The 19860-nt window shown below is 43.1% G+C and overlaps 1 protein-coding gene across 11 annotated transcripts in view; it reads right to left on the reverse strand.

Moving 5' to 3' along the window:
* pclob (piccolo presynaptic cytomatrix protein b) overlaps window positions 1-19860 on the reverse strand; it is a 107015-nt gene that overhangs the window by 66442 nt on the left and 20713 nt on the right. For all 11 annotated transcript variants that reach the window (XM_029114881.2, XM_020040325.3, XM_034288016.1 and 8 more), the window contains 6 exons: window positions 12453-13394; window positions 9497-10855; window positions 6337-7785; window positions 4970-5854; window positions 3099-4826; window positions 1120-2976 (listed from right to left, as the gene is read on the reverse strand). In XM_029114881.2, the coding sequence (XP_028970714.2) occupies window positions 1120-2976; window positions 3099-4826; window positions 4970-5854; window positions 6337-7785; window positions 9497-10855; window positions 12453-13394 (8220 nt within the window). The remainder of the gene's footprint in view (window positions 1-1119; window positions 2977-3098; window positions 4827-4969; window positions 5855-6336; window positions 7786-9496; window positions 10856-12452; window positions 13395-19860) is intronic.

Here is a 19860-nt window from a genome sequence, read left to right on the forward strand (position 1 = left end):
ATCAATGTATTATAAGTCATAGAACGCAAAGTTTAATGTAAACTATTTTCAAAACTTCATAGACTAGTTTTTAGAGCATATAAATTGAACTTGATTGTCTGTTTGCTTCATATCTGCAAAGCAGTTAAATGCTGTCAGTTCCACTTTAAAGGGATGTCACAGGGTGAGGCAGGCAGCCATACACTACACAGAGTGCATTCGAGTATATTTTTAATACTGTGTGAGGGCTCTGGAAAAAAATACTATTCATAAAGATTACATAGAGCCATTTTACTTAGACCTCAGTGCTAATGCATTGTCTGGGCAGCTCTCCAGGCAATCTCTCAAACATTTCCAATGCAGGGATCAGTCTGTCAACTACAGAGGTCTCATACTTTGAAATCTGCCTCAGTCTCTCTAAACATGCCAGGGGGATATATATGCTCCCTTTTAATTATTTATTTCTATTTTATCTGAACTGTTCTGCACCAGCTAAGAATCAACTCAGCAGAACATCTAATACAGTGTGTTTTGTACATACATCTGTTGTTGGCTTGCATGGGTCCCAATCCCAAAGCATTGCAAAGATCTTGAAACCTGCTCCACTAGTCCCTGCTGGGAACTAATGGTTTTATTGGCCATTCACCCACCACGCCCTTAGAAATCCTTAAAAACACTGCAGCACTGATATCAGAGGGTGGGTTATGAACTATGATAATGTCCTTAACTATGATAATGTCCTTATCCTGTCAACATCCATTTCGCCCCCTGTTGTAAACAGCTGGGTAAACTGCAGTGAGCTGTCTGAGCAGGAAGTCAAGGCCTGGTATTATTATTCATCACCAGAGTAAATCCCCACAAAAGCTCTCTAATAACCTACATTGTTAATGAGTCACTGTAACAGAAAACGAGAGATTCAGTTGACATACAGCGTCTGAAATCACTGCAAAACGGGACAAATATCAACAATACAAACTGGGCCACATTTCCATCAAATGTAATATAGTACGCAATAAATATGAATCTGGAATTTGCATTAAAGAGCCTTTGTTGCACGTTTCTTTAAAAGTTGGATTTAAAATATGCATAGCAACTCTGAAAAGTTGGTCCAATTGAATGTTCTAAATTTCACAGTCTTACCTCTGTTTCATTGGTCATGGGGTTGAATCCACAAAGGTTGCAGACAGTGTTCTTGCATTCGGTACAGGTGTTGTAGTTGGGAGTTTCCTTCAAATCCATGTTGAGTTCCACCTTGCAGAGTGGACAGGTGGACTGGCCAGCTTTGGGAACTGCTTGAGAGGATGCTGCTCCCTTAGGAGGCTCTGAGGGGACCTTCTCCATTTTTACCTGAACTGATCTAGGGGGCTTGGTCTGCTGAGGTTGCTCTGCTTTCTTCTCTTCTTTATGAGCAGCAGGTGGTTTGGTCTCCTTTGCAAGGGGGATCTTTGGAGAGGCCTGGGCTGCAGTAGACACCTTGGGGGAAGATGGCGGTGTGGTGCGGTGCTCGTCTTGAACAGCTGAGGAGATCAAAGTGGATGCAGAGCTGAAGATGGAGGAACCAAAGCCAAACATCTTCCCAGACACTGACTCCTCAGGCTTTGATGGTGTAGACTGAGATTTGGGACCACCAAATCCAAATAAGCCTCCTGACTCTTGCTTTATAGGTTGCTTGGTGGCTGGGATGGCACTGCTCAGCCTACGCACAGGCTTGATTTCCTGTAGTGGTTTCAGTGGTTCTGATGTTCGTCGGTTCTCCAAGGGTGCTTTTTGATCAGACACTGGGCTGGCTTGTGTTTCAGGGCCTGCTGCATTAGCAGCTTTAGCATTTGATAAATCAGGCTCTGATTTTGGTGATCCTGCTGAGGGCTGCTCAAGCTTTCCTTGTTGTTGTGGAATCTTTTGTAAAAGAGGTGATTGGACAAGGTTTGAAGTTGGTTTGTCCATTGGCTTCTGGTTCTGGTGTGAAGCCACAGCCGGAGTTACATCTTTATTCAGGGATGGTGCTGGGTTTTCTTTCACGGTTTCAGGTGTCATTGCCTCCTTTTTTGGTGAGGCTGTTGTAGGTGCCGTTTGTTGGAAACCAGCAGGTGTAGGAGTCTTCTTGTGTGGAGGTGAAACAGAAGCAGAAACCTTCGGTGAAGCCGGTGGTGTGGTACGGGGCTGGTCCTGAACAGCTGAGGTGATTAAAGTGGATGCCGAGCTGAAGATGGAGGTCCCAAAGCCAAACATCTTCCCAGACACAGACTCTTCAGGTTTGGATGAGGCAGGCTGGGATTTAGGACCACCAAAGCCAAAGAAGCCTCCTGACTCATGCTTGGGGGGCTGTGTAAGTGGAGAAGGTGCAGTTTTGGCAGGAGAGGTCCCACCTTTAGGAAGCTGTTGCTGAGAATCTGCAGGCTTGACATTTGGTGCCACTGCTGGGGACTGCAGAGGCTTGCCTTGTTGTAGAGTCTTCTGCTGTGGAGGTGGTTGGGCAGGTTTTGGAGTTGGTTCATCCACTGGCTTTTGGTCCTGCTGTGATGCCACTGCTGAAGAAACCTCCCTTTGTGGTAAGCCTGGCACTGCAGTATTCTCTTTAACTGAAGCAGCAGTTACTGGCTCCTTTTTGGGTGAGGCCATTTTAGGGGTCACTTTTGGGAAACTATCAGGTTTGGGAATCTCCTTCTGTTGAGGTGCAACAGGTGAAGACACTTTGGGGGATGCTGGTGGTGTGGTCTGAGGCTTTTCTTGAACAGCTGAGGTGATTACAGTGGATGCAGAGCTGAATATAGAGGAGCCAATGCCTAACATCTTCCCAGACACTGACTCTGCCGGCTTTTTGGAGGAAGGCTCATAGCCTGGCTCTTTTATGGGCAGTGCTGAAGTAGGGGCCTCATTTTCATGACAAGCTTGGGTGGAGACTTTGCTTGGCTGTGGTTTTATCATGGACGGATCTGGGGGTTCCACTCCTCCAAGTGCTCTCTGCATCTGGCAATTTAGACACAACCACTCCTTCACCTGAAAAATAAAAATATAATTAATTTGGTACACACCATGGCATGTATTTCACATTTCAAAAACTAAAATGAACATGATTTTAATAATATTTTGCAAGAGTAAGAAAGGAATCCTATTCTTACCTCTGTAACATTCGGCATGGGGTTGAATCCACAGAGGTTGCAGACAGTGTTCTTGCATTCGGTACAGGTGTTGTAGTTCGGAAGTTCCTTTGAGCCAATGTTGAATTCCATTTTACAGAGTGGACATGTGGACTGGTTTGATTTGGGAGCTGGTTGTGAGGAGGAGGCTGCCTTTTCAGGCTCTGATGGTTGTGTGTCCTCTTTGGCCTCTACTGGTCTGAGGACCTTGGCCTTCTGTTGCTCCACATGCTTTTCTGCTTTTTGAAGAGCAGGTGGTTTGATCTCCTTTGCAGAGGGGATCTTTGGAGAGTCCTTGTTTGCTGCAGAAACCTTTGGGGAAGTTGGTGGTGTGGTACAAGGCTTGTCTTGGGCAGCTGAGGTCATGAAAGTGGTTGCAGAGCTGAAGATCGAGGAACTAAAGCCAAACATCTTCCCAGACACTGACTCCTCAGGCTTTGATGGTGTAGACTGAGATTTGGGACCACCAAATCCAAATAAGCCTCCTGACTCTTGCTTTATAGGTTGTTTGGTGGCTGGGATGGCACTGCTCTGCCTACGTCCAGGCTGATTGGGCTGCTGTGGAGGATTCTGTGGTTCTGATGTTCTACGATTCTGTGGTGCCTTAGTAGCAATGGCTGGACTAGTTGGTTTCTCAGACTCCTGCTTTGGGGGAGAGATGTTAGGGTCATGGTTTGGAGATTTAAGGGGCTGTACTTGTGGCAGAGCCTTTGTAGACAGCTTTTCTGGATCCTGAAATTGTTGAACAGCCTCTTTCTGCTTGGTTGTACATGTGTCTGTTTGTTCCACCGACTTTTGGAAAACATCAGGTTTCTGTTTGTCAAGTGAGATATTTTCCAATGGAGTAATAACTGTTGTTGTCTCTTTTGTTTTGGCTGACTCTAGAATGGGTGACTGTTTGCTTTGTGTTGGAACTAGAGGTTTCCCCTCTTTAGTCTCTAATGCCGCCAAAGATGGTGCTCCTTTCTTCTGTTGTAAACCTTCTTCTGATTGCACAGCCTCTCTATCTTCTGTTGAATCTGATGTTGAGGCCTCTTTTCTGTGTGGTGTCCCTGCCAGTATAGGTTCATTCTGCTTCTGGGATGAGGTCGGGGCTGAGGCTACTGCCTCTTTGGTGAGAGGTAACACAGGCGTCTTAGGGAGTGTAAAACCTGTAGTTGAGGCCTCCTTGATTAGAGGGGAGGCAGAAGTTTGTGACCCTTGGATGAGAGGTGAGGCTGGAGTTGGTTGCTCTTTTGTGAGAGTGGACATAAGACTTGGTTCAGTGTTGGTTACAGTGGAGGCAGGAGTTGGGTCCTCCTTGACAAAAGGTGAAGGTGGTGCTTCATTGATGAGAGGGGAGGCCGGAGTTGGTTCCTCCTTGGTATGGGGAGTGGCAGAAACGTTGTGGACAAGTAAATCTGGCATTCGGAATTCACCAGTTTTGGACAGATCTGGTGGTGTAAAATCATGTTGACTTTGTGATAACATTTTGGAAGAGGCTGGTAATTGACTGTCCATTTGTGGAGCAGCACGAACAGTTGTCTCCTCTTTTTGGAGTGTGAGGGTGTCCTTTTTAGTTGTCGCAGCTGTGGGAGTGTGTTTTTGATGTGTATAATGTGTAGCATCTTTGTTAAGCGGGTCTTTGTATTTCATCATGGGAGGTCCTGAGAGTTCCATTACACCATGCGATCTATGCATCTGACAGTTCAAACACAGCCATTCCTTCAGCTGAAAAAAAAATATGAGTAGAATTTTAAATGTAAGTAAAATGTTAAACTGAAAACAATAGACGATATGCTCAAAATATAGTTTAGAGAATTTTCAAGAAAACAACAAGTTATGTAGATAATAACTTGTTTGATATCACTTACCTCTGTAACATTGGGCATAGGGTTAAATCCACAGAGATTGCAGACAGTGTTCTTGCATTCGGTACAGGTGTTGTAGTTGGGAGGGTCCTTGGAACCCATGTTAAGTTCCACCTTGCAGAGTGGACAGTTGGACTTGTCTGTTTTGGGAACTGGTTGGGAGGATGCTGCTCCATTTGGATGCTCTGATGGTATTTTTTCAACTTTGTCCTGCAATGGGGAAAATGTGGACTGATGGTATTGCTCTGCTTTCTTTTCTGCTTCAGCAGGGTGTTTGGTCTCCTTTGCAGGTGGGATCTTAGGAGAGGCCTGCGCAGCTCTAGTCATATTGGGTGAAGCTGGCGGTGTAGTGCGGTGCTCATCCTGAACAGCTGAAGTAATCACAGTGGATGCAGAGCTGAATATTGCTGAACCAAAACCAAGCATCTTCCCAGGCACTGACCCATCAGGCTTTGAGGGGGCCGGCTGAGATTTAGGACCACCAAAGCCAAATAAGCCTCCTGACTCTAGCTTGGGGGTTTGCTGTTTGGCTGGGTTGGTGCTACTCAGCATATGTCCAGGGCTGGATGGCTGTTGTGGTTTCTGTGGTTCAGATGTTCTCCGGTTCTCCAGTGTTGTTTTCTGAGGAGGTGCTGGGTTTGCTAGCTTTTGACTGTCTAATTCATTAGCAGGTCCTGCCTTTGATATTTCAGCTGCAGAAGGAGCTGCTTTACTTTGAGAATAGCCTGGGGTTGGACAGTCTTTCTTCACAGATGCAGCAGGTGTTACAACAAATGGTTGCGGTGCAGATGTTTTGTTGGGTGACAGTTTCATTGCAGAATTTCCCAGGGGTTCCATTCTTCCAAGCGCTCTCTGCATCTGGCAGTTTAGACACAGCCACTCCGTTACCTGAAATAGTAATGCTGTGTTAAATACATACTATGTACTCAGGTTTCCATGTTGTAGGTAGCAGAGTTCAGTTTGTTTTTATCTAACTTTACAAATGACCAAATGCGGACACAGGTTACACAATTGGTATAATTTGCATAACCAGTGAGAAGGTCTGTATGAAATTCAAAATGCATTATCCCTTGCATAGACTACTTTAAATAATCTAAATTTAAAGTGAATAAATAACTCAGATACATAAACACTGGCAAAAAGAACGAGCCGACATAATTTGCATAGTCTACAATACATGTAAATGTTCAAAACCTGTTCTATAAAATATATTTTGTGGATCATCTTATCCGTGACATCTGTGAGTTTATCTAAAAACCAATCAGTGAACATGAGGGTATAATTTGTAACATTCTCAATAGCTTAATCCATCTTATTTCAGCAACGCCGCATGCTGAACGTAGTAAAAGTAAGCTTTCATTTTCTCTTACCTCTGTTTCATGAGGCATGGGGTTGAATCCACAGAGGTTGCAGACCGTATTCTTACACTCGGTACAGGTGTTGTAGTTGGGAGGGTCCTTGGAACCCATGTTGAGCTCCACCTTGCAGAGTGGACAGGAGGACTTTTCTGTTTTGGAAACTGGTTGGGAGGATGCTGAATCCTTTGGAGGCTCTGATGAAAGCTTATCCACTTTGTCCTGAACTGTTGGTGGGACATTGGTCTGCTGGGGTTGTTCTGCCTTCTTCTCTGCTGTATGAGCAGCAGGTGGTTTGGTCTCTTTTGCAGGGGGGATCTTTGGCGAAGACTGAGCTGCTGCAGACACCTTGGGGGAAGATGGCGGTGTGGTGCGGTGCTCATCCTGAACAGCTGAGGAGATCAAAGTGGATGCAGAGCTGAAGATGGAGGAACCAAAGCCAAACATCTTGCCAGACACTGACTCGTCAGGCTTTGAGGTGGCTGGCTGGGATTTAGGACCACCAAATCCAAAGAAGCCCCCTGACTGCTTCGGGGGCTGCACCTGTGGTGGTGGCACAGGTTTTACAGGAGAGGTCCCGCCTTTACGAAGCTGTTGCTGCGGCTTTGCAAGCTCAGCTTTTGGTGCATGGACTGGGGGCTGTGGAGGCTCACCGTGTTGTTGTAGAGTCTTCTGTTGTGGAGTTGTTTTTCCCACAGGTTTCTGGTACTGCTGTGAAGTCACTGCCGGAGAAGCCCCATGTTCCCGTGATGTGCCTGTGGTAGGGGTCTCTTTCATTGAAGCTTGGGTCTCTGGATCTTTTTTGGGTGAGGCTGGTATAGTGACCACTTTTTGGGCGCCATCTAGTATGGTAGCCTCCTTTTGTTTCGGTATAACAGGTGAGGACACCTTGGGAGGAGTTGGTGTTGTGTGGAAGGCTTCATCCTGAACAGTTGAGGTGATCAAAGTGGATGCAGAGCTGAAAATGGAGGAACCAAAGCCAAACATTTTCCCAGATACTGACTCTTCAGGCTTGGAGGTTGTAGACTGAGATTTGGGAATACCAAAGCCAAATAAGCCCCCTGACTCATGCTTTGGGGGTTGATTTGTAGCTGGGAAGGCACTGCTCTGCCTACGCCCAGGGCTGGGCTGCTGTTGTAGTTTCTGAGATTCTGATGTTCTCTGGTTCTCTGTAGGTGCTGTTTTAGCAGGCGCTGGGCTTGCCTGCACTTCAGTATCTGCTGCTTTAGCAGCTTCAGCTTTGGATATTTCAAATGGGGTGACTGGTTTACTTTGAGGAGAGCCTGGGGTTGGACTGTCTTTCTTTGCAGATGCAGCTAGTGTTGCAATGTCCTTTTTGGCTGCACTGGGGGTAGGAGTGACCATTTCAGATGCAGACACTTTGTTGGGAGACAGTTTCATCATGGAGGGTCCTCCTCCAAGTGCTCTTTGCATCTGACAGTTCAGACACAGCCACTCCACCTGCTGAAAGAGTAATGCTGAGTTAGGTTCGTACAGCATTCCATGCTATCTTATTGATATCCAACAGTTCAATTAACATAAAGCTATGTTTCTTTACACTTTTCTGAAAATGTACATAGAAAGTAACATGACTGGTATATTTTTTTTGTTCCTGACCATTGCATCAGGTGGGTTACTTAAAGGATGCTTACTTAAAGTTTGAATATAATAATGGGTATCAATTTATTTAGAGAGTCACAATTGTCTGTCAATCATCTACAGTGCAGATATAACTTTTACAGACTATCTACAGACTGATCAGTAACATCCAACAGCAACATCCGCTTCAACAGGTACCTTACACTGTAACATCCGCTTCAACAGGTACCTTACACTATAACATCCGCTTCAACAGGTACCTTACACTGTAACACCCGCTTCAACAGGTACCTTACACTGTAACACCTGCTTCAACAAGTACCTTACACTGTAACATCCACTTCAACAGGTACCTTACACTGTAACACCTGCTTCAACAGGTACCTTACACTGTAACATCCGCTTCAACAGGTACCTTACACTGTAACATCCGCTTCAACAGGTACCTTACACTGTAACACCTGCTTCAACAAGTACCTTACACTGTAACATCCGCTTCAACAGGTACCTTACTCTAGCCATTCCTAAAGTCACTACTACCTTTGTTTCTTATTCATTTCAGTCATCTGCAGCTAATGACTAGAATGAACTACAAAAAACTTGACACTCTCAATACTCCTTTAAAAATAATTGACTGAGCTGCTATCTGATCATCTGTTCCTTCTAAGCAATGTATTCCTCCATATATATATATAAAATATACATTAAACAATTATTTTTTCACAAGATAAATAATGTTCAGAAACTGCAATATAACACTATAGTACATCATTTCTATGAACTGTGTGGAGTGGAATTTAACTGTCAAATGATCTAGGACAGGGCTGCTCAACCCTGTTCCTTGATATCTACTGTCCTGTAGGTTCTCTTCCCATTTGTGACTAACCCGGTTAAGCTTTTAATCATTATTAGAATCAGGTGTGCTAATTTAGAGTTGGAGAGAAAACATACAGGACAGTAGATCTCCAGAAAAATGGTTGGGCAGCCCTGATCTAGGACAATGTATACATCTCTATGGACTTCTCTACTCTTCTCTCTGCATGATATATCATTAACATTCAGTGCATGCCTGTGTGTTTGTTTTTGTGTGTTCTTTGTAGCCTAGTATTTACAGTACTAACAAAATTAACATAATTTAAAAGCACTGTGTGTGATAGTTCTCCTGACCATGCAACTCCAAGCAGCAAATATGCATGGCATACCTTAGACAAACGTTTAAAATAGATGGCAATAGACCAACCTGCCCAAGAATCCCTTGGACCTATCATGACTGATTAAAGAAATTGCCTGTTTTTATTATGCTTTTTTTATAGAAAAAAATACTAATTACAAATGTTTCAAGGATATACTTCTCTAATTATATTGAGGAAATAAGATAATGTCAGATTATATTTCACGAGTATTATATGCTTTAAGTAGCCCTTCAAGATAATATAGGAACACTGGGATAATAGTCATGTCATGTATTGATATTCCATTATTTAAAAATAAATCAGTGATGATAACACTATTTAGAATTTTAAGATAAACAACTGCTTGCTGAACGCTGCAAACTTAAACGGTCAGGTTGTCTTACCTCTGTTTCATGTGGCATGGGGTTGAATCCACAGAGGTTGCAGACCGTATTCTTACACTCTGTACAGGTGTTGTAGTTGGGGGGGTCCTTGGAGTCCATGTTGAGTTCCACCTTGCAGAGTGGACAGGTGGACTGGTCTGATTTAGGAACTGGTTGGGTGGATGCTGCTCCATTTGGAGGCTCTCCTGGAAACTTGGCCTGAACTGATGGGAGGACCTTGGTATGCTGGGGTGGCTCTGCCTTCTCCTCTGGTTTCTGAGCAGCAGGTGGTTTGGTCTCCTTTGTAGGGGGGATCTTTGGAGAGGCCTCGTCTGCTGCAGACATCTTGGGGGAAGCTGACGGTGTGGCGCGGTGCTCATCCTGAACAGCTGAAGAGATTAAAGTGGACGCAGAACTGAAGATGGAGGAACCAAAGCCAAACATCTTCCCAGACACTGACTCTTCAGTCTTTGATGGGGCCGGCTGAGATTTAGGAGCACCAAAGCCTAAAAAGCCTCCAGACTCTTGCTTGAGGGGTTGTGTGGATGGAATGTTACTACTCAGCCTACGCCCAGGCTGATTTAGCTGCTGTGGTTTTTCATGAGGTTCTGATGATCTCCGGTTCTCCTGTGCTACCTTCTGAGCAGACCCTGGAGAGATCCCAACTTTTGGAGGTTGCTGCTGAGTCTTTGGCCCTGCTTTCTTTGTCTCTGCTAGTGTCTGCTGAGGCTGGACTTGTGGAGTTTTCTCCTGTGAAGGAGTCTGCTGTGGTTGTGCAATACTCCCCTGCTTAGACCCTGATGGTTCTCCTGGTTTTAGAGGGCCTACAGGTTTATGGTCCTCTTTTGAAGTCAATGCGGAGGAATCTGGCTTTCTCTGAAAGAAGCCTGGCATTGGGAGGTCCTCCTTCACGGATGCGGCTGGTGTTTGGGACTCTATTTTGGGTGACACTGGGGTTGATGCACCTTTTCGAACACCAGCTGGTGAGGGAGTATCCTTCTTTTGAGGTGCAACAGGTGCCGACACTTTCGGAGATACTGGGGGTGTGACGCGGGGCACGTCCTGAACAGCTGAGGTGATTACAGTAGATGCAGAGTTGAAGATGGAGGAACCAAAGCCAATCATCTTCCCAGACACTGATTCTTCAGGCTTTGAAGGGACAGACTTAGGGGCTAGACTCACTGGCTCCTTTCTGGGTGAGGCTGGATCAGTGGCTACTTTATGCGGAGAAGAGTGAGATTGAGTGCCTATCTTTTGGGGAGCAGCAGGAGCAGAGACTTTGTTGGGTGGAGCCTGAGGTTTCATCATGGGCAGCCCTGGAGGTTCTATTACTCCAAGTGCTCTTTGCATCTGACAGTTCAGACACAGCCACTCCATCACCTGAAACATGTTCACATTGTGAGAAAAATACAGAGTTGGATATGGTTTTACTACGACTGTATCTGTTCACAATGGAAAGCAGTCCAAGGAAATGTTTCTGCAATGAGACCCCCCCCCCCTTACTCTATAAGATACATTGTATATCATCCAGCTTACTTCAATGCATTATTCTTGTTTTTTGTGCTTTAGCGTGACTTGTACTTTGTGTATTATCTAAGTTGAAAATGTGCAAATCACATTGTAGTGAAAGGGAAGAATTTTAACCATCTGAACTTCTACTTCTAATCACTATAGTACAATGCTACTGTTGGTATGATTAATCTGGGTCAATTACTACACTTGGGACTTTGCATTGTTTCTCTTTTACAAATGCCAGAAAAACTCACTAAATAAAATTACAGTGTAGCAAAATCCCAATCTATTCCTGAAAGCTAAAACCTGATCTGAGGGGAAATCCTTTTTGAATTAACAAGTTGTGTACAGACCAATGTTGAAATGTCAAAGAAAGATATTTCTAGAACTGAAGCACACTGATCAAAATGTACAGACATTACAAATCCGACAGATAACCTTCCTATCAGGATCTTGGGTGGTGCTGCAGCCTGAGGCTCTGTACGGCAGTACTGAGGAAACTATCACAGTCCTTGCCTTGCTACCCAATCTCTTTGCTACAGAAAAATGTCACACCCCCCGTTTCTTCTCTGAAAGGATTCTGGATTTGAGTACCTCCACGAGGAAAAACAACCAAATAGTCTGATTTTGTTCCAAAAACCAATTAGTGGATTAAGAGCCATATAACACACATGGATGGAGTGACATTTAGAAAAGGTGATAATGGCTTTGACAATGTGATTATTTCGAGATGATCCAATGGCAGACGCACTTTTGTACAACGCCCCACTTTTTAAAAACACCAAAACGACTGCAGAATAAAATATCGTCACCTTACTAAAATAATGGCCCAAGTAATTTTTTCAGATTTTTCAGAAAGCACAAAACACTGAACCAAATACTGACATACTGTTGACATAGGCCATTATACTACAGGTGTAGAATCACATGACCTGTTCAACTGAGGATGTAGGCAATTTTACCAGAAGTGGCCAGCACCATGAGGAGAAAATCATTTTTGTCAAAAAATTACTCAGGCCATTATTTTAGGAAGGTGACGATATGTAGCAAACAGCAGTGTTGCAGGAGATTTCAGTTTGGCTTGCCAGTCTAAGTTACAGCATTGGCTGAACCAATTGCCGGTCTGTGCCTGGGACTCCAGCGGGGTGGTGAATACTGCCTAGGGGGCAGTCATCGTCACCAAGGGTTAACTTACGATAACACTCTAGTGACTCCATTAGGTGGGTCGGGTGCCCTCAAGCTGAGACTGTTATTCTAGTGCACATTATCTCACACACGCAGATTTGGTTAACTTCCTGGTTGGACAAACGTAGTTTATTGGTACAACTATAATTGGATACCACAATCACATTAGATTATATTAGACGCTCAGAATCTTCCAATAAAAGAGAGAGCCTTTTCTAAATCATAATAAAGCAGTAGTTACTATATTACACAGCAGTAAATCAATATATAGTAGTTTTACCTCAGTTGCATTTGGCATAGGGTTGAATCCACACAGGTTGCAGACCGTATTCTTACACTCTGTACAGGTGTTGTAGTTGGGAGGGTCCTTGGAGCCCATTTTGAGTTCCACCTTGCAGAGTGGACAGGTGGACTGGTCTGATTTGGGAACTGGTGCTGCCCCCTTTGGAGGCTCTGGTGGTATTTTTTCCACTTTGGCCTGTCCTGGAGGGGGGACCTTGGTCTGCTGAGGTTTCTCTGCTTTCTTCTCCTCTTCTTTCTGAGCAGCAGGTGGTTTGGTCTCCTTTGCAGGGGGGATCTTTGGAGAGGCCTGGGCTGCTGCAGACATCTTGGGGGAAGCTGACGGCGTGGTGCGGTGCTCATCCTGAACAGCTGAGGAGATTAAAGTTGATGCTGAGCTGAAGATGGAGGAACCAAAGCCAAACATCTTCCCAGACACTGATTCTTCAGGTTTTGAGGGGGCCGGCTGAGATTTAGAACCACCAAATCCAAATAAACCTCCAGATTCCGGTTTGGGGGGCTGGGGCTGTGGTGGTGGCACAGCTTTGGCAGGAGAGGATCCACCTTTTGGAGGTTGTTGCTGAGGGAACGATATGGCATTACTTTGCTTACGCCCAGGTTGGCCTGGCTGCTCTTGTGGTTTCTGAGACCCTGATGTTCTCTGGTTCTCCTGTGGTGCCTTCTGAGCAGGCTTTGGACTAGACAGTTTCTGTGGGTCAGTTGTGTTAGCAACATCTGGCTTGGGTCGCTCAGCTGCTGATGTGGCAGGCTTTCTCTGAGGGGAGCCTGGTGTTGGAGTGTCTTTCTTTTGGGGAGCAATAGTTGTGACAGATGCCTTCTGAGGTAGTGAACCTTTGTTGGGAGAGGGTTGGGGTTCAATCACAGGAGGTCCGGGGGGTTCCATTCTTTTCATCTGGCAATTCAGACACAGCCACTCCTTCACCTGAAAACACATGGCAGTGTTAAGATGGTGAAATCACATGATCCTACATTGTTAAATACTAGTAACTTGAATAATCCAGCAACAATAAATATTTTGCTGGTTTAAATTGAAGCAGTGTTCCTTTCTAAGAAACACATTTATGAAAAGATTTACAGTACCATGAGAAAGGACGTCCCACTTTCAGATTACCTCTAGTTTTAGAGATGCGAATAACCCATCAGACCATGAAACCAATGGGCTAAATCGTACATTTCTCTCCAACAGAAACTTTGATCAAAATGCATCCCCAGTCAACCTCCATTTATTGCAATACACTGATCCTCATGCATTTTTTATGCTGCCAGTGATAACATTCTCTGCACAGTCTGCATAGCCTTTTATTTATGTATCTGTATGGTATGGTAAAGATTCACTAAGCAGAGTGAGCAATTCTGATTTCAACATGATAAAGCATGAATTGCAACTAATGCCGAGTTAAAAATAGACCAAATCTATAAAAACATTGTTGAAAGCGTAATAACATACAGAGTGAAGAGTAGTTACAAAAAAAAACTCTACATAGCTTGTTGCCTGCATTGTGTAAATGGGCACAGGGACCTCAGGACTCCAAACATACATGTGCTCTGTGTCCTAATATGTTCATCTGTTCTCTGATAGGGATACACCCCTCCTGAGGGAAGCACATAATGCAGATTATCAAACCAAAGACCATCAGTACAGCTTATGTGCAACAGTTTCCCAAACCTCCCGATGCCTCGTGTAAAGATAAAGCCCAATGTTAAGGGAGTTGTAAGGGAGTTACTGGTCTGCATAATTCAATGATAACACTAACCGATCTCATCAGCTCAAAGACATGTCCCGTTCACCAAGCCACAGATGAAACTATTCCAAGCTTACCATAATGGTGCTGCAGAGAATGTCTGAAACACCCAAATTATCTTAAACACTATACGGATTATATAATCAACACGAGGCTATTATCATGAGTCTACACCCAGCAAACAGGGCCTGTTCTCAGGACATCCAGGAGTAGGGATGTCATGAGAACCGATACTTCGGTTCTCATGACATGCCAAAATTCTGAAAACATGACACTACTGGTTTTTGTACAGCACCGTAGGTACCAGAGATCGAAAACATGACGGTACTGGTGTTTGTACAACACCGTAGGTACCAGAGATCGAAAACATGACGGTACTGGTTTTTGTTCAGCACCGTAGGTACCAGAGATCCAAAACATGACGGTACTGGTTTTTGTACAGCACCGTAGGTACCAGAGATCCAAAACATGACGGTACTGGTTTTTGCACAGCATCGTATGTACCAGAGATCCAAAACATGACGGTACTGGTTTTTGTACAGCACCGTAGGTACCAGAGATCCAAAACATGACAGTACTGGTTTTTGTTCAGCACCGTAGGTACCAGAGATCCAAAACATGACAGTACTGGTTTTTGTTCAGCACCGTAGGTACCAGAGATCCAAAACATGACAGATGGTGGCAAGTGTAGCTGCAGCTCCGCATCGACTTGTCCAAAAGAAAAACAGTAAGTTGCAAACTTTGCGTTTGAGGCTGGTGATCAGGGAGTAACCACTCCAAAGGCCACTATGCAAACGGTGCATTCACACAACTTCCTGACATTCCAGGGACGTCCTTCATAGAGCCTCTGATCGATATATCAGTTGGCCGATGCTGTTGGCCGATATTATCAATTTACCGATATATCTGTATCGTCAATTAATTCAACGCAAAGAGATTGATATTATCTGTTTGCAATTCATTCTTTGTTCAGAAAAGGGCACTCATTCTCTGGATGTAAGCTTGCGCTCTATACAGGACATCACCCACAACCTTAAAACAGTGGGAGCGAAGAGAACAAAATGCTTTTAAGGTGAGTTTAAATAGAAGCGCCAGTGTAAAAAGGTCCCACAATATGCACATAAACTTTGTACATTAATTTAAAGTGGCATAAAAAGGTGTTTACGATTTAGCTGCCTAGTTTTTTGGACAAAGAATGAATGCTACACGTCATAACACTGATGCTATGGCCCAACTCTGTGAAAACGACTATACTCAGTTGTAACAAGGTATGGTAGTTAAATTTTTCCTGAAATCGTAGCGAAAAGCGCCCTACCTACTTTTAGTAAAGAGCCTGCAAAGTTTGTGCACAATTCAAGCTCTGGCATTATATTTTTAGAGATGCATAACAACAGGGCGTCGCAACGGACCCCCTTTGTATTAACGCTGTGATGTACAGTATGGGTTTTCAAAAAGCCACCACTTGTGTTTCCTTATTTACATGACTGCTGGCTATCTAACTAAAGTTAGGTCTGGGGGGCAGGGGAAATGTGTTTCACAACAGTCACGGGGTGGGGGGTACGTTTAGCTTTGACTAAAGTAAAGTAGTTTCATCACATAGCTAAGCTTAGTTAGCTAGTTAGCTGTCTTGGGGAGTTCAGCTTGGACGAAAGCAGTTTATTTTATGACTAATACTTATTTGGCAATGTTCCTACAGTTGATAAAAACATAGCTACATAACAATACATTGTAGAGGTTTTTGTCATCTCGTTTTTGTCAAGTTGGCTAACGTGAGTTGGCTCAGAGTGAATACAGCATTAGATCCATGTTTAGTTGTTGCTACAATTGCGGTAGTGACAGGTTGTTTGAAAATTGCCTCTTTCTGTTGAACATAGGGGAAATAATTTGCATCCATGTCAAGAATTGTTATTTAGCTCCACATGATTTGCCTACTTTAAAAATAATCTTAGAGTTATCTGCAAAAAGTTCAGTACAAATAGTGAAGAAAGCGAACCATTCAATTCAATACATATGTTTTCAATAGGGTTACGTGCATTAATGAATCATTGGTAAAAAAACATATTTTTTCGGCAAATGTTGATAACCGAATCATATTTATTGTTGCCTTACTCGTGTTATTTATTTTCTTTTTACTTTATTATGTTATATTTATAATTCAATACATTCCATTGTATGGAAAAGTTGTTACAAAGTAACAAAGAATGGACAAAGTGAAACATTTAATTTAATACATTTGTTGCATTGAAATAGTTTTAATATAAGAAATCTACTTTCTGAGATTCTTTGTAGGTTGGATTTAAGAACAGTCCATGCAGAAAAAGGTATATTTTTCATTTTAGCTATAATAATAGAAAAATAATAATAACATATATATATACAGTATATATACCATATAATAGCAGATATAATTTGTATCAGTAAATAGTTCCATTAAAAAAATTATTATTGGTATTGGGTACAAAAATCACATATCAGTCAGGCTCTAATCCTACAGACACATTTCTGTTTGCAGGGTACCTGCATCACATGAGATCAAGTATCCGTGAACTGTCCTTGCCATGCTACCCTACCATGAGCATTGAATTACAAACTCCTGTACCATGTTCTGCAAATAACCTAGAAGACAGAGTATCCATTTGAAGCACCACCCAAAATGGTGTTCCCTGCCAGATGATCCTTAGAGAGGCCTGAGCGCAGCACAGCACAGGGTTAAGATAGCTACATCAACAGCAGTTCTCAACCTCACAAACGTAATTACTGTGACAGCATGGATATAGAGTGAATGTCTAGCTAAAACCATTATGCTAAATGTATCTCTCCAAACCAGAAAATATTACCAAGCACAGCAGTGAGGTTAAGATTCAAATATAGCCTGTGGCCTGGAATGATACATGTCTACCTCATGAAGCTCACCGAGAGAATGCAAAGAGTGTGCAAAGATCCAAAGGGTGGATATGTTTAACAATCTACAATATGAAATGTATTTTGATCTGTTAAACAATTTTTGGTTTAGTTGCTATATGTTATTTCACAGTTATTTCACAGTGTTCACTATTATTCTACAATTTGGAAATTAATATAACTAAAGAAAAACTTTTGAATTAGTAGGTGTATCTAAACTTGTGATTGATACTGTATATTTTACCAACAAAGAATAACAGTACTGTCAGAGTTCCATCCCCCATTTCATGCATGTACATATATTGAGACAATTCAACTTAAGGCATAAAGTAAGAAGCATAAAAGCCAGTATTTAGTCAAATCCTTTGCGTGCAATAACAGCAGTGAATCTTTGACCAACTGATATCACCAACTCTTGATATCATTTGAGATGCTTTGTACAGCCTTTACTGCAGCCATTTTGACCTGTTGTTTGTTTTATTATCAAAAAACACCCCAGAGTCGAGCTCGAAAGTCTGTGAACCCTATAGAATTTTCTATATTTCTGCATAAATATGACCTAAAACATAATCTGATCTGAAGTCCAAGAAGTAGATACAGAGAACCCATTTGAACAAATGAGACAAAAATATTATACTTGATAATTTATTTATTTGAGGAAAATTATCCAAAATCACATATCTGTGAGTGGTAAAGTATGTGAACATTTGCTTTCAGTATCTGGTGTGACCCCCTTGTGCAGCAATAACTGTAACTAAAAGTTTCCGGTAACTGTTGATCAGTCCTACACATCGGCTTGGAGGAATTTTAGCCTATTCCTCCATACAGAACAGCTTCAACTCTGGGATGTTGGCGGGTTTCCTCACATGACCTGCTTGCTTCAGGGCCTTCCACAACATTTCAATCAGATTAAGGTCAGGACTTTGACTTGGCCATTCCAAAACATTAACTTTATTCTTCTTTAACCATTCTTTGGTAGAACAACTTTGGGTGTGCTTGGGTTGTTGTCTTGCTGCATGACCCATGTTCTTTTGAGATTCAGTTCATAGATAGTTGTCCTGACTTTTTCCTTTAGAATTTGCTGGTAAAATTAAGAATTAATTGTTCCATCAATCATGACAAGCCGTCCTGGCACAGATGCAGCAAAACAGGGGGAACCTGTAATACTCCCACCACCAGGTCTATCAGGGCAAAAACTTCTCGCCACAAGAATAGTTTCTTTCCTACAGCAGTAGGCCTCATGCACATACCCGTGGAACCAAAATGACCCTCAACTGCTGGTTTTCCTACTTACAAAGCATGTAGAGGTCTGTCATTTTTATCATACACTTCAACTGTGAGAGACGGAATCTAAAATCCAGAAAATCACATTGTATGATTTTTAAATAATTTATTTGCATTTTATTGCATAACATAAGTATTTGATCACCTACCAACCAGTATGAATTCCAGCTCTCACATACCTGTTAGTTTTTCTTTAAGAAGCCCTCCTGTTATCCACTCATTACCTGCATTAACTGCACCTGTTTGAACTCGTTACCTGTATAAAAGACACCTGTCCACACACTCAATCAAACAGACTCCAACCTCTCCACAATGGCCAAGACCAGAGAGCTGTGTAAGGACATCAGGGATAAAATTGTAGACCTGCACAAGGCTGGGATGGGCTAGAGGACAATAGGCAAGCAGTTTGGTGAGAAGGCAACAACTGTTGACGCAATTATTAGAAAATGGAAGAAGTTCAAGATGACGGTCAATCTCCCTCGTTCTGGGGCTCCATGCAAGATCTCACCTCGTGGGGCATCAATGATCATGAGGAAGGTGAGGGATCAGCCCAGAACTGCACAGCAGAACCTGGTCATTGACTTGAAGAGAGCTGGGACCACACTCTCAAAGAAAACCATTAGTAACACACTACGCCGTCATGGATTAAAATCCAGCAGCGCACGCAAGGTCCCCCTGCTCAAGCCAGCTCATGTACAGGCCCGTCTGAAGTTTGCCAATGACCATCTGGGTGATCCAGAGGAGGAATGGGAGAAGGTCATGATGGTCTGATGAGACAGAAATAGAGCTTTTTGGTCAAAACTCCACTCGCCGTGTTTGGAAGAAGAAGAAGGATGAGTACAACCCCAAGAACACCATCCTAACCTTGAAGCATGGAGGTGGAAACATCATTCTTTGGGGATGCTTTTCTGCAAAGGGGACAGGACGACTGCACCGTGTTGAGGGGAGGATGGATGGGGCCATCTTGGCCAACAACCTCCTTCCCTCAGTAAGAGCATTGAAGATGGGTCGTGGCCTAGCCAGTCTCCAGACCTGAACCCTATAGAAAATCTTTGGAGGGAGCTGAAAGTCTGTATTGCCCAGCGACAGCCCGAAACCTGAAGGATCTGGAGAAGGTCTGTATGGAGGAGTGGGCCAAAATCCCTGCTGCAGTGTGTGCAAACCTGGTCAAGAACTACAGAAAATGTATGATCACTGTAATTGCAAACAAAGGTTTCTGCACCAAATATTAAGTTCTACTTTTCAGATGTATCAAAAACTTATGTCATGCAATAAAATGCAAATTAATTACTTAAAAATCATACAATGTGATTTTCTGGATTTTTGTTTTAGATTCCATCACTCACAGTTGAAGAGTATCTATGATAAAAATTATACATGCTTTGTAAGTGGGAAAACCTCCAAAATCGGCAGTGTATCAAATACTTGTTCTCCCCACTATCCCCACTCCCCAATGTATAA

The sequence above is a fragment of the Esox lucius genome, chromosome 19 (genome assembly GCF_011004845.1).
Source record: "Esox lucius isolate fEsoLuc1 chromosome 19, fEsoLuc1.pri, whole genome shotgun sequence".
In the NCBI taxonomy this organism is placed as follows: Eukaryota; Metazoa; Chordata; class Actinopteri; order Esociformes; family Esocidae; genus Esox; species Esox lucius.